Raw genomic sequence first — 16,175 nt, forward strand, 5'->3', positions numbered from 1 at the left:
CGGCCCGCGGACGGTCCGGGAATCAGCGTCTTTTTACATGAGTAGAATGTGTCCTTTTATTTAAAATGCATCTCTGGGTTCGTTCATTTTTTTTCCCCAAAATATAGTCCGGCTCCCCACAAGGTCTGAGGGACAGTGGACTGGCCCCCTGCTGAAAAAGTTTGCTGTCCCCTGTGTTAGAGGAATGCTGGCAATGCTAGGCTTCTGAAACTTATTCAAGATGTTTTGTTCAGGCAGGCCCTTTAAGATGGGTGATTCCAGCCATACATGCTGGTATTTTCTGTTTAGTGATTTTTATCTTTTTATGGTTCTAGCTTTGTATATTGTATATTGATTTGGTATTATGAAATGATAAACAGTGAATAAATACACTTAAAAGATGCTACTGGGACTTAAAGTACAATTCAAGCATTTACTGAAAGCACAGTCCTATACCTGTACATGTTTATTTAAAACTATGTCCCCCTGAGTTCAATGGGAGTTACTCCTAGGTATATGGATGCAGGGTTGCAACCTTAACTGGATGTAGTCAATGGCTGTGGTCCAGAGGACTGATTGTACACACAAGAGTATATTCCTTCAATGTCTTACAGAGGATTTGATGTGAAATGAACTCCACCTAGTGCCATTTTTAATTCTATATATAATTAAGCTAGATAGTACAGTTTTAAAGTAGCAGGCCACTCAGTGACGTGATTTGAAAGAATCACTGTGGCATTATTCCTATAATCCCATCATCTTTCAAAAGCATTAACTTAATTTGTAAGCAACATGAAATGGTCATTCTAAAAGGTTTCAATTAATTACAAAAAGATACTAAGAAAAATAGGCTACTGAAATGTTCTTTTCATTATGGTGAGAATGTTAAAACACTAAACAGTTCATAAATGGTCAAATGTTTATAAGGAGCTGCTTATTCAGCCAGAAAGCAACAAAACATTAAATGCATCCGCCATCTGATTGTACCATTTCCCGTGACTTGATTAAATAGCAGAAGCAAGCTTTCACCTTTTTAAATGCTAAAATTCTAATTTTAAAAGAAACTGCATCTTGATTTAAAAACACCCATTAATAAGTAACCCTTTAGAACTTTATTGAGTCTCAGCGTCTTCTGAATGTAGTAGAAAACATGGTATGCCGGTGGGCTCGATCCTTCCGGCGCCCCATGCGTCCGGGGGAGAGCGCTGGTGTTGTAAGCACCCGGCCACCTGTGGGGGTGGTGGGAGGCCGCCGGCGGGGCCGCGCTACTTCCCCCCGCTCGCTGTGCTCGAAGACGGGGCTGTGTCGCCGGCACGCAAGCGCCCGCCCACCCACCCGCCCATGGGGTCGGGTTGGGGAGGGGGCGCCCAGTATGCTGCCGTGGTAGTGGGGGCGCACCTGGGGGCCTGGTGCGCCGTGCCACCAGCCCAAATGGACGAGACGGCCCTGGCCCCAGCCATGCAGAGAGGAACAGCATCCATCCAATTATAAGAAGGGGAAAAGACTCATCTGTGAGGAACACAAGCAGGCCACTCCTCCTGCCTGCAGATTCCCTACATGTCTCTTAGGGAATTATTCCCCCATGCACTCTTCTCCTCAGATGAGCTCCAGTACCAGAAGTAGCATAAGAGGAGCTGCAGGGGGAGAAGTGTAGGGAGAGTTCTGCACTATTTATCCAGATTACACTTTTGCTTTTGGACCCTTACTTCCCTCTTTTTCTATGTGACTGAGGCAGTTCAATATTCATACACACAGAACTTGCCACCATCTTGCGTAGTATGGCCCTGTGCCACAACAACCACATTTTAAAAAATAAAATAAAAAGGATTTTGCTGGCATGGTTAAGAACAGTGCAGGACAACCCTCTTCTAACTTAATTCATTTCAATTAATTAGAAGCTCCTATCATTCAGGCTTCCAATGCCAGCCATACAATGAACAGAACCAGCCTACCAAAGGGATCAAAGTTACTGTGCCAAGAATTTCCTTACTTCAGAAATGACAGTATGATGAAATATTAAGGATACCATGAGCTAATGAACATTGCTCTTCATTTACCTTGCAGAAAAAGTAAATGCTGCATAAAAGCTGAAAATACCAAGGGCGCATCCGGGCTTATATTTATACCATGCCTAGAAAAAGCAGGTTTCCCACTTGTCCCATGCTTTCTAGCCATAAGGTCCAAGTGGTTTTCTGTATGCTCCACTACATTCCCCTGGGAAACCCGCTCTTCAGCACTGAGTTGTAGCAAACATAAATCCATGAAAATTCTGACTGATAAAAATCGAGTTTTCCCAAGGGAAAGTGGTGGCACAAATGGAAGTCTGGACGAGCCCTAAGATCCTGAACAGCTTCCACCATCAAGTTCATGTGGGAAAAGAATTATGTCGTTATTGTTATGAATTACGACAGCTTCAAGAACAAGCTTAACATTACTGGAATTACAATAGGATGAGATTTCACGTATCTTAGGGAATTTATTCAGGACTTACATCACTGATTTTACTTATTGTATTTTGCTATATAAATAAAGTATGTTGGGAAAAGCAAAAAAGGCTTGCAATACCAACATTTTATTCTACACTAGCTTATGTATTTGTGTGTTGCTTTGAGGGAGAGTGTTTTCCATAGAATTAAGTTCTGCCACAGTGTATCCTCATTGTATATTCTGGAATCATCATTTTGGAAGCTTCCTCAGACTCTTATTGTTATTCTGATTTTACACCATGGCCAATAAACTGAAACTTACCAATATCTGTAGGCTTGACTAACATTAGTGGTGACTGAAGCAATGTTATTCCATCTGTGATCTTGAGCCACATAATGTAAATATGCTTGAACTTTGCTGAAGTTATCTGACATTTGTATTTTTGGTTTTTTACAGCATTGCAGTGAGTGACTGTGACATTGTCCTTTAGGGAACGTGTAGAGGTACTTCCCAATGAGGCATCTGTTCTGAATTGTAAAAGAAAAAGAAACCCATCAATTGTGAATATTTTGTATGAAGTATCATGTCTAAAGCATTTTACTAGATGCTGTTTTTTAAAATGGGTTAATTATTTTAGATCAAGACCCTCTAGAAAGACTATGCTGAACATGCCAGAGTGCCACTTTTACCAAAAAAAGACAAGAGAAAGGTTGTGATCATTTTGTTTTAAAAATTCCCAATGCCTAGTCATATTAATCAAACAAAAAAGCAAGAGTACTGGAGTTAATGCCATTGCGTGTCAAGACCCCGAGACCACCCCCTCATTGATGAATAAGACACAAGGACACAGATATTAGGTTAATGTTACTGGGCAAATTTAGGCCACAACTTTCTTGGTTACAGAATGTGAGCGATATTGGCTTAGGCATTGGAATTGACCCAACTATATCTGACTCCTGCCCGTCACGCAGGGAGTCCAGTATGGGTCAACCACCGGTAGGGGGAGCCCCGTCTATGCAAACCAACTTGAGCTCCCCCTGGGTTCCCGATGGGGTCGTGGCATGGCCCTAGCCCCGCCCCAAGCTTTGGACAAGATCCACACCCCCGGATTCCTTTAACGGAATACCCTTAGGCTTGGGCCACACCTCCCCTCCCCCATCATAAGATCAACCAATGCCTAACCGCCAATCCTTATAAAGTTGTGACGATTGCTACGAGGTAGGCAAAAACCAAATGGCCCATGCCAAGTGATTTCCCACATACACCTGGCATAGCTGTCAAGTTTTGGATTTGAAAATAAGGGATCAGCAGCCTCACCTATCCCGGGGACAGTCACATGGCAGTGGTGGGCGGAGCCAGAAGCAAAAGTGGGCGACACTGGTGTGAACGCGCGCAGTAGGCTTACTGTATTTTGGAAACGCTGCCCGTGGGCTACGACGCCTCGGCTACTCAGCGAGCTCCAGTCTGAATCAAATGTTATAGGAGAGGAGTTTTAAGTGGGGAGGGATGGAAAAAACACTGAAGGGACAAGGAGCACGAGTGGGGTGTGTGGAGAAGGAGGTGGCTAATGATGCAGGAGCGGGGTTTAAGGGGAGGGAGGAAAGGAAGGCAAAAGTTCTCTTCCCTCCCCCCTGCCAGCACGCTCTCTCTCTCTCTCTCTGAGCACCAGGAGGAGGAGGAGGAGGCAGCTGTCGGTCGCTGCCGCAGCCGGCGCTGAGCAATGGAAGGGGAAAGGATCGTGTTAACTTAGCTTATTGTAACGTTTCAAAACATCAGCCGCCCGTTTTCAAAGGCAGCCAGGCTCTCCCCCCCCCCAGCTAACCCTATTGTCTAGCTGAGGGGCTCGGCAGCAAAAAAATTGAATCCGTTGACACTACGTATCATTGGTTATGGCTCTACCTTCTGTTGGTCTCCTTGTCTTCCACCCTACCAGTTCCAACATGCACCAGCCACCACTGCCATTAAGTAAACGCTGAGTACATGTGCTCACTGGACCACTTCGATCAGTGCAACTGGCACTACGACAGGTGCCACGTCATACCCATTCCACGTTTGTAAGAGCTCGGTCATTTAGTTGTGGCAGCACCTGCACTTTGGAACTCCTTGCCTGTTGAGATCAAGCAGGCGCCTTCACTGTACTCTTTTCGGTGCTTGCTGAAAAGTAGCACAAGTACACAGCCCCTTTTGAGACTGGTCAGATATGTGCCAATGTGCTGCGGGACAGTCATACACTGCATGTTTGACACTTACGACTTAGTTACAGCTCAAGTAAGCACAGCCTATGTGACAGATGAGCACATAGGCACATAGATCAGCAATGTACCAGAAGTACTGGGTTCACGCATCTCACACCATTCCAATTTAAATCATTTCTCTCAGTTCCTGCAATATTGAATGCAGTAGACACAAGCTGCCTTTTCTCCCAATCTTGAGGGGGGGTATTAGAATTAGGATAAGGAAATTAATAACAAAAAAATAACAATTGTGCACTGTGTGAATAAGTTCAGAAATATGAGAGAAGGCCAGCCTTCCACATAATCCACTGAGCCCCCAAATGATAGTTCATTCTAAAGTACTCAAAGGCAGTCTGGAGAAAGGGAATGCAAGCTTACTATGAGACAATAACCACAAACTTTTTATTGGTTTTTTCGGGTGGTGCTTATAATTCACAAACCATGAAGAACTAACATGAGGAGATAATGACAAAAGCTCACAGCAGCAAATAATACTTCCCTTAGTTTTGCAACATGAAATGTTAGTTCTTGAAACTGGCATGAAACTGCAGGACTTTATTTTTAAAGTTGTAAAATTAATGTTTTCCTGGATCAGACTTTGGATAAACAGAGTGAAATATATATATACTCTTTATGGTTTGGCTTCAGCTTACACTACACTACTTGAAAGTGGAAAGTCAGCATTGTTCCACTTGCCACCATTTCCTTCTGTAGTTATAAGAGAAACCAGCTGTGGTATTCATTGGCCACTGTGTTCTGTATTCTCTTTTTATATGTTACAGTTGCATTGTAATGTGATGGAAAATTCTTTGAAGCACTCAAGAAAAATGTTGTTGTTTTAAAAAAAGCATTTGGCAAGGTTTTATTGTTGCCTATTATTCATATTAGAGTTTTGCCCAAAAAAAAGTACTCTAAAAACATCTGTGGAAAATATGTTTTGAGTATTTTTTTTAAAGGGAGAATTTGAAATAACTGGGTATATTGGGAGTTTAAACAGCCTTTCAGTAGTTTATTTTCAGCTACCATAGAGATCAATGTAAGAAGACATATGTTCATATTGCCAAAAGGTAGAAGTGAGAGTTAGATATCAAATTTATTAAGAAAAGTTAATTATCTGAATTGGTTGTTTAGGGAACCTGTTCCACTGGAAGAAATATACAGGTCAATTCCAGCTCATCCCACTGAACAGCAAGGGAGATGTTCTTGGCCAGAGTTAGAAACTGCCTGGCTGCATCTGCATATTTGGTGGTTATGAGGGTACTTGTGACTGCATCCTGGCTATATATTTCTGTTAAGCTGTCTGTTAACAGATACCATAAATCATGGACAGCTATTCAAAAGTTTGAGCAAAATTAATGCAGCTATTTTTCACAGTAGACTTATATCCCAATAAATTTTTACACTGCTTGACTCATTACAGTCAACATTCAGATACCCAACAGACTCTGGAGCAAGAACTCCTCATTCTGCATGCAGCCTAATTCCACCACCAAATTCCAAGAAATAATCCTTGGTTTCCCTTGGTTTGACAGACTGATTTTAGAACCCTTGTGGCACAAGAAAGGTAGAGTCACTCTGTTTAGAAAGGAGGCACATTATTATTATTTTTGTCTGCAGTTAACATAGCAATGTTTGAGAGAGCATGTTGTATTCTATAAATATGATGTGTGATATGATGTTTGAATCTACTTGCTGATACATTTGCAGCCTAATTCTATGCTGATACATTTTCAGCCATTTCTATTCTAATTCAGAAATAAGTTCCACTGAGATCAATAGGTCTAGGATTGTAGCCTTCAGTAGAATGAACCCAGCCTGCTGTTCCCCACAGAGGTGAATGTCCAAGGCTGTAATAGCTATTACATATTTATAGAGAAGCCAGTGCTTTCATAAAATATGGGCAGCCCATATTAACAATTGCAGTATTCTTATGATAGGAGATTGGGAAAGGATTGGAACATGCTGGATCCTCTGTTATATATTATTGCACAGTAGGTTTACATTATAGGAGACAAAGATTTACTATAGTATCATGAGTGTCTGATGTTGTGTTTGTAGCTGAGAAGAACATAGTCCTTCTACAAGTCCTAACAGAAATGTGTACCATTCATATGAAAAGCAACATGCTTAGATCAATGCTATCATCAAAGTTAACCAAACATACACTTTTATGACTAAATTTTGCATTTAACATAAAGGGCACCAGGTCATGTAAGCAAAACATCTAACTATTCAAGAGAGCACATGGAACAGCAATAAAAAATTCCAAAGGGTACCGCTAGAAAACATGCCAATAGTAACCGAAGAAATATAAAGTATCTGATGTCAACATAATGAGGCAGGCTAAGTTCTTCCTTTATGGCCAAACCATGAAATAGTGCACAATAAGTATATTGACAGAAGAGACCTCTGATCTAAATAAAATGCTTTGTTGTCGTTTAGTCGTGTCTGACTCTTCGTGACCCCATGGACCAGAGCATGCCAGGCACTCCTGTCTTCCACTGCCTCCCACAGTTTGGTCAAACTCATGTTAGTATCAGAGTTTCATAAAAGGACAAAGATAGAGCAGGGCAGGGGGAAATCCCAATGTTAACTATGGTGAATAGGGGCAGCTAATAATTTCCTATACTCTTCTCCCAAACCCATTACCACCACTAGTGTTAGAAAAAGTAAAGCAGAATAAAATAAAAAAATTAAATCCTGTAAATTGTAAACTACATAAATTTCACATTTGACATAGATTATACTTACAATGCGTACAACAGATTCACTGAAAGGTCTTCATCCAGGTATAGTGACTTAGTAGATAATTCCACAAGACAAAATAACTCCTCTGTGCTTTCTTTAGACCAAAACTGTAGATTCCATATTGAATCTAAATGGAAAATTTACATATTTTTCAGAACTTCATTGCAAGCCAAAACCACTGAAATACCATGTACTGGAGAGAACACATTTCTAAGAAAGTTTCCAATCCCAAATAAATAATCAAGTGTTCTTAAATTATGGGGTGATCTTAATTCTTTTACTGGTACCAATACTAATAAATTCAAAACATCCACTTAAATTTTCTGCAGTGGCTCCCTGTTTGTGGAATGTTCTCTCCAGGGGGTTGGGGGTTGGCAGGTGCCTTCAATTACACACCTACACACATTCAGGCGCCAGGCAAAAACATTACTCTTCAACCAGGCCTTGGGCTGATTAACACCCTATACCCTTTTAAATGTGTTTGTGGGAAGGGGTGGAGGTTATTAGTTTGTTTGATTTTATTATGTATTTTGTGGTTTTTATCTTGTATTTTTATGTTTTGAACCTCCCTGGAAGATATATGGAAGAAGGGCTGTGTACAAAACAACAACAACAACAACTTGCTACAATAATAATGATTGTACCTTCCCCAAGCATATCTATTTGTTGAGATGTAAAAGCACCGCTTTCTGAGTACGTAAATGCCTTGATTTCCATTTCTGAAGTATATACAAAACAGTTAATATGTGTATCACTCCACTGGCAACATAGGAAATGATCTTCAGTCACCAGTGATGTGGCATTTGCTTTAATTGTAGCATGTTCCTCAGTTATGCTAGGACCATTCGCTGCAATTCCAGCGGGCAAAGAAATGTTAGAAGTCTTCTCTGGTGGCACACATGGTAGCTGAAAGCTCTGTGGAGGAATCTGATATACCATGCAATAGGAAATTACCATTCGAAGAAAATCTGAGGGTACAGGGGGGGAAAGGATTAGTCTGAATACCTCATATAACCGAGAGCCAGAACATTTTTAGCACAAGATAAAACAAATTCTGGGCAAAATTATTGAATGCACACTTCCAAAGAAATGCATAAAATCACATAAATACACCCACTGATACCTAAATAAGTTTTTGGCCATCAGCTTAATTCCGGGTTCCCCACCACACCCATTCTTTTATTTTGTCATTACTCATGAACAAAACATCAGTAACTAGATTCACGTGGATATAAAATAACTTCTGTACACTGATGTGAAGCAGTTCAGCCACAGTTCCATTCCCTGAGAAACATTCCAAAATTGCCTTCATCTTTCAGCAAGGAAGCGTATATATTATAAACGAATGTATTATAAAACAGCATATTTATATTTCCCTGTAAAAATTAGTTACAAAATTCAGGAGTACAAATTATTATTATCATTTTATATTGTTTTTAAATTTTGCAACTGGTGTTTTTTGTCTTGATACTAGTCACTGACCGTAATAAAACTACTCGTACTTGTACTTACTTTGCAAAATTATGTGTCCGTACATACAAAGGCCTCATGCAGTAGATCAATGTATGAGGAGAGACAACCATTAGCCCCGCCCACAACATTACTGGCAATGTGCAGCCCTTCCCCCTGGAGCTCAAGGGGACAGCATAAATATGTGCAGGGAGGGGGCCTTCCATGTGACCTGGAACCCCCTGCACTGTTAAATGCCCTTTCCTCTGCAGTACACAAAGCATCATTCATCTTCTTCATATCTTTTTTGCCCAGGCTTTGCCCCATAAGACTGGACCCCGCTGTCACTGAATTCCTGCTCTCTATGTTGTATCACTGTTTTTATGATACTGTTTTGTTGTTTTCATGTTGTAATCCTGTCCACCACACAGATATCTTTAAATATTGAACAGTTTAGAAATGCTTTTAATTAAAACAACTAAATCATTACCACATGATTCACAGGATTCCAGTTCATGTGGAAGCCTTTATCCACACAAAGGCTCCCTGCTGCAGATGCCTGTTTGGATAACAGCAGCAACAGCTAGTGAGCACGTGCAACATTATTTGTTAGTGTTAGCCAGCACGGCCCCACACATTGGTTCGACACGTGAAGGTGATATATAAAAGCCTAGCGGCTATTAACTTTAAGATGGCAATTCTGACCATATATTATGTATATTTTGTAAGAAATCAACAGAACAGAATCATGTTGTTAATGTTGAGATGATATACAGTGTATATTGTTCCCTATCTTTTGAAAATGCACCTGTGTATGTGGTCAAATTATCTTCTGGCACAATTAGTGCACACAGAATGGGGTTGGGTGTACCTTGGAACTGCAGCTACAGTTGCAATTGAAATTATTCAAACCCGCCCCAATTGCAAAACAGGTTATTATCAAAATTTACAGTGTAAGTTGCTAATTGGGGAAACCACTTGAAGCGTCTGTTGTGTTGAGCTATTTCAGTTGCTTTTGTTTGATTTGCTCATTGCAAACAGCTGAAAGTCTTTAAATTTTGGTAACAAACCCGATTTACAATGGCGGGGTGTTTGAATAATTTTGATAGCAACGGTATGCTTGGCTTGCTATACTATTACAATATCTAGAACAATTTCATCACAAAAATGTTTGCTCTGATATGATCTGAGCTATAATATTCATCTGTCAATCTGTTACTAATTCTAGCATCAAATCCCTCAAAGATACAAAGAAATTCAGGGACACTGGCCAAGAAAGAAGTGCACCAAACAGAGGACTAGCATCTTCTAAGATTATTTTCTTATGCTGTTGTTTAGAAAGAGTAACAGACAACTTACTCAGCTGTAGAAATCCAGTCAAAATATTATACCAGTTCATCTTGGTCTAAACAGCAGATCTGAGGGCAAAAACAATTGGGTGAAATAATGTCACACTGGCATTTATAGAAGAATAAAGAATATTTATGACACAGCAAACTAATTCCTACTTAAGGCTAACTGAGAAGGACAGCCTTGGATCTGCTGGATCCAAAGTCTATTGCTCCCATAATATGGCCCTTTACCCTTGCCAGTTCTGAGTTCCTGTACTTATAGGAATTCCCCCTCCCACTGAAAGCAATGAAATGTTTTTTTTAATAAATAAATAAATAAATAAATAAAACACCTCCCTCCCAGATGAACCAGCAGCACTTTGGAAGTGACTGATTGACTGCCACTTATCTCTTCTCCCACCCCCACTGCCTAATTAGGATTGCTGTGTTACTCAAATTGCAGTTCTTAGAAATCCTGTACATTAGTGGAAAAATAAAGCTAGAATTCAAAGGCATTTTGTTAGAGGAGTTGATGCTTTCACAGCTACAGTAACAAGAGTTCTGTATTTGAACTGTAACAAGTTTGGTTCTTCTCCCAACAAGGAAGTTTACATGGTCAAGCATTACAGCAATTTAAAAGGAGTGGTTATAACTACTATTGTGCATTTGAGAATCACGCCAATATAGAAGCCATGGTGGTTATGACATGCTGCCAATAATAAAAGAAATACCACAAGCAATGCATCTTAGAAAAAGTCAACAGAACTCACATATATTTAGCCTGTCCATTCATTTTTCTATGGCCTTGAGAGCCCCAACGCACACACAGCACTGACTAGACACCCACCATTCATTTCAGTCGAGAGAGAGCAGAGTTATCTGCACATTCTTTTATGAAGCACAGATCTGCTCTTACCATTTAAGTAAATGAAAAACACCATACGTTGTGGAAGAGTCCCGTCCCCCCCGTGTTAGAAGTCTACATTTTATATAACGCTCCAGTTATTTAATAGCATGTGAAACAGAAAGAAAATAAAACAGAATATGGGTAGAACTGTCTTCTCACCAGAAAAAGGAACAAAGGAACATTGTAGGATTTGAAGGGGCTCTTTCCCAGTCCTATGGTAATGAACACTTCTGGTTAGGCATGCTTCGGGTTATGAGCTCCGCTAACCTGGATGTAGTTGCTCCTGGTTGTGAGCTTTGCCCCATGTGAGCAGGAGGTGAAAGCACACCTCAGGATAAGAACAGTTTCAGCTTAAGAACGGACCTCCAGAATGAATTAAGATCGTAACCAGAGGTACCACTGTATATCTCAACCTCTTCTGTAAAAATAAACAGTATCCATTTCTTCTGCAGACTGTAGTATATATTACCAACATAAACTAAACCCAAATAGCTTCGTCTGCTTAAAATCCAAAGCCAGAATGTGATGTACCTTTATAGGAAAACTACTGTTTGAGTTATTAGCACAACAGCAGCTGCAACCAGTTAAAGTCGGCTTCAAGAGTTTATCCATCCTGTCCATCAGGAGTAGGGAACCTCTGACCCATGGTTTAACTAGGCCCACAAGGCCTCCACATTTTGCACATCCACCTACCAATCACTTGACCTCATACATGACATCAGGTGTAGGCAGGTAAAAAGATGGCCAGGTTGGTGCACCCGGTGCATCAAAGCACAGTGTAGGGCTCTTTACAAAGAGCTTTAAAGTCTTGCTCATCTGAGCTTCAGAGCACCATGAAGGGCTTTTTAGAAGCTTCTTGCAAAGAGTGCTTTGATGCCATGATAATCAGCTGATTGTTGGGACCTCAAAGTGCCGTCAAGGGATCCTTGCTTCATATTCTCTTTCACTATTAGCAAACCATAATTATGATGCATCTTACAATAACCTTAGAAGATACTCCTGAGGAAATGAAAAATTTAGCTACCTCAGATCCATAGCAAACAATTAATTCAAGTAACCCAAATGGATTCTGCAAATCCACTCTATTACAAATAAGGGAAGATTTCATATTCACTGAATATGCACCAGTCCAAACTAGATGTGGCCATTTGTTAAAAATTTGTCCGGGGGGTTGGGTGGGTTCTATTTAGTAAACAGCAAGTGAACTGGTGCTGAGTCAGATCTGGACAATGGTAGGGTAGGGAGCTTTAATCCTTTAGCACACCAACAAACCATAAGCTCTCAGATCACACAAATCAATCCCCATAAAAGCCTGGGTGCACAGCAACACTGTTTTCAGTCAACACGGAAATATTTCCAATGCTCATGCCACAAATTACTGTGCAGATTTGCATGTAGGTTCCCTTCTCTCTAAATAACTGCTCCCGTAAAGACATAGAAAGTGAGTGTTGAGGCATCATGCCACTGTGGCAAACTGGGGGTGCAGAGTGATTCCTTAACATCCTGCTTAACTCCCCAGTTCTTTTCCGGGCTTCCACAAGAATCGTGGCACTAAATATGCCTGGATATACCTATATAAGAGCCAAAACTTCAAGCAGTATATAGCTAGAACACCAGCATAGGTGAACTGAGCATGAAATATCCATGACACATGGTTAAAACTTAATAGTAATGTTGAATTTATTTAGGGAAATCAAGGGTTTGTACAACACTGAAAATAAGGGAAGGAAGGAACTTCTAAAATTGGCATCACAAAAACACACACACAGAGAGAGAGTTGGATCCAGATGTATTCCAGAAGAAGAAATACTGGCAATGCTATTGCTCTGTAAACTGTTGCACAAGAGCCAGTGGAAGACCTCACACACTATGGACTTTCAGGGCCAGATTCAACTAGCAAGTCCTGCATGCCCCCAACATTGGCTCTGGGGAGGTCAAGAGAACCCCCAGAATAGCACAAGGGTGGAAGAGCAGGGAATTGTTCCATCTGGCAAGCAAAAATGCTTGCACCGATGGGACAATTGCCATAGTCCTACATTGATTTCCTCCCTTAGTTTATTTTTCACATGTGTGAGGTCAGGAAAAGCTCTTCTGCTTGTGGAAAAGGTCTATTTGCAGAAAAGCATCTCTGAATCTCATCCACTGTATCTTAAGCTCTTTACTTCATTGTCAGACAATGTATTAATCTAGACAGGGTCCTTTAAACTTATTTGATTCCCAAAGTTCATTTGTTGCTCAAGGCATTTTCAAATTGAAGACGAGCTGGCTGTGTCTGGAACACACAAAAAACATACCTCGTACTGGAAACTCTCTGGTCAATGTGGAAGCTGCCTTTGAAATTTCCTGCAGAAGCAATCACATCTAGATGGGGTGGACTTTGGGCAGGGAAGATTTCCCACTGTCCCTGATGCAGATCAAAGTTGGGAGTTTAACTAAGTACTGAATGCTTTGGTGCATGCCACATCTGGTCTCACAGAAAGAGGAAGATGCTTTCAAACATTTAAAACTGAATTAGCATTATGTCACTGACAGAGGGAGGATAGGAAAGGCAGATTGCAGGTGTCAGCTGCAGACTTTGTTTCAAAAAGGGTATATGGACGCACACATAGTCCCATCCCATTGCAATGTTAAAGGATTTCCCTGTGGAAGGCAACTATTATTTTGCATGTGTGCCGATACCACCGGCAACCATTTCCTAACCCTGGAAGCTGCAGATGGCAGTGGGAATGCTCCACAAGGCAAGAACTTCTAAATTTTAAATGTAGTATGTATAGCATTCACTACAGTACTTGAATGCCATTTTCAACAGCATTCCAACAACGAATGCAAGATCAGTCTTAAACAGGACCTGCTTACATGGGGTGAAATTACGAGGTCTGTAACATTATTTAGGAAGGAATTCAAATTTAATGTGATGCAGCCTCAGTGTCATGAAGTCCATCACTTTAAATCAGGAAATTAAATTGAAATTCATTATTCATATTCACAACAACTAAGCTAAAAATGAAATAAAAAGGGCTGCCCACTGTGGAAACACATTTTATTGCTTATAAAATAAGATAAAAACAAGAAAAATTGTTCTTTTCCATTCCCTAGTTTCACTTGGACATGGCAAGTCATAAATGTCCCATCAGTCATGGCTGCCAGTGACATATTGAAGACATTAGCACCAAGAGACCAAACAGGAAGCCAAGGAACAGGCCCAAGAGATGTGTGCTGTGTTATTTTTCTGAATTGGAGGAATGTTATTTGCTTACCAAACCAGTTTTAGTGTTATTTACTACTTTGAAGGAATGGAATCTCTCAAACTATTTTATGGATTTAGCCAAGCAATTTGAAATAATAGGTAAAGTCTGCAAAAGCTTCAGTGCAGTAATACACACTGCATTATGTGCAACCTCTACTTGGATAATCTGAATTACATAGCACACACTTCTAATTAGGCAGGTTGAGTGCAAAATTGTATGTGCTCAGTTCAAAAAAAGTTGCAATTCTCAGCAGGGGTACAAAGTAAGCAGTCAAACGCTGCACACTGCCCAATCTAAAGCAAACATGTTGCAAGCATTTGTCTTGAAAGAATAAATAAAGCAGATGCTCCCCTTCTTCTCATTCAATGCTGGAATAAAAAATAGAGGACCCAGAGAGGCAAGAACAGTGAAAATAATAGCCATGCATACTATCTCTAAAATTCAGAGGATGAGATGTTCTCTTAATAGCGCTCACACAGACTTCCTGCTTGTCAAATGTTCTGTAATGAGAAAGCTCACCAATGGTGAACAAATTGCTGGAAAGAAACAGTTCATCCACTAATACCAACATTCCCCCTCAATTGCCGAGCCAGAGGGACAGTTGGGCACATTCTCAGTTGTGTTTTTATTTCACTTGCGCATGAAATAATAGCTAATGATGTTTCCCCCCACAATTCAGTTTCCAAAGTCTCATCAGTGTAACAACTTTGCCTCCACACTTTCCTGTACTGTTTCAGCCCCAATCTACTTTGTCTACAGGCTGTAGCCATAAGGCTGTTGTTGCCATGCTGCACCATAACTGGTGTTTGTTGGCTGTGTTGCCATGGATATTGTGACAGTGGCTGTAAAAATTGTAACGTTCTCTCCAATTGTTCATGTGCTGAACAATTTGCATTTAGCTAAATGACTGATCAAAACAGGAACTTTGAAACCTAATTTTAGGAATATGCAGCATCCCCCCCCCAAAAAAAACAAATCAGAAAAGATAGGTCCTCTGCAATATCCCTGAAGTTTTGACAGAATCAAAATTGCAAAACTAAGATACATTTTGAGCTGGCACAAATGCATTAGAAAATGCATGTGCCCAGCAACATGTGAGCTTGCAATTCACAAGGGAAGACACTCAAGAAGACAGGACCTTGGACAGCTCTAAATGGCCCTGCTTAACCAGCCACAGGAGATGCTACAACTGCAGGGAGCAAGTGTCAACTAAAGTGTTATGTAGCCTAACCAGACCGGAAGTGCTGTAAACTCTGCTTCAGGAGCAGCTGGCTGGTCAGCCAAAGAGCCCTTGCCTTATTTTGTAGCTTTTGAATTCTGTGAGGCTGGGGAGGCAAGAGTACTGCAGTGGACCCACCCTCTGAATCACAGGATGGTGGCAGTAGTCTGCTTGAGAAAGTTGCTGTCATGAGTTCCATGGTGATGCCTTAAAGAGGGCAGTTGGGATGACAAGAAGGATTGGGAGATGCTCAGAGAAGTCTGACCTCGGGAAAAGTCCTAGCAAGTTGGGGAATGGAACTATGGGACTCTAGAAGGACTCTGGCCCAGGAGAGGGTCCCAACAGCTTGGAAGGTGGAGATCCAGAACCAAGGAAGAGGCCTAGTAAGGTAGCAAGAGAACAGCCTGCCCCTGCAACACTGGACACCCTAAGCGCAATGTCACAGGCCATTGAGCCAACTGGCACCTTTCCCTGTCAGTGAAACACCTTCTGGAGAGGCACCTGGTGATAAGTCTGACAGCAAGTTAGCTCCGTCAGCATCACTTCCATCTCCAAGAAGATGGAGGTGACACCGCAAACAAACCATACATGCCCAGCCTTGATGGAGGACTACCCATTTGTTTATCCAGTCCT

General features: G+C 41.0%; 1 protein-coding gene across 1 annotated transcript in view; it reads right to left on the bottom strand.

Moving 5' to 3' along the window:
* LEPR (leptin receptor) overlaps nt 1-16,175 on the bottom strand; it is a 53,174-nt gene that overhangs the window by 25,513 nt on the left and 11,486 nt on the right. Inside the window, exons 2-5 of the mRNA XM_033151876.1 lie at nt 10,197-10,255; nt 8,048-8,356; nt 7,392-7,515; nt 2,728-2,933 (exon numbers count right to left, since the gene is read on the bottom strand). Coding sequence (XP_033007767.1) covers nt 2,728-2,933; nt 7,392-7,515; nt 8,048-8,356; nt 10,197-10,236 — 679 coding nt within the window. The 5' untranslated portion in view covers nt 10,237-10,255. The remainder of the gene's footprint in view (nt 1-2,727; nt 2,934-7,391; nt 7,516-8,047; nt 8,357-10,196; nt 10,256-16,175) is intronic.

The sequence above is a fragment of the Lacerta agilis genome, chromosome 6 (genome assembly GCF_009819535.1).
Source record: "Lacerta agilis isolate rLacAgi1 chromosome 6, rLacAgi1.pri, whole genome shotgun sequence".
NCBI classification, from domain to species: domain Eukaryota; kingdom Metazoa; phylum Chordata; class Lepidosauria; order Squamata; family Lacertidae; genus Lacerta; species Lacerta agilis.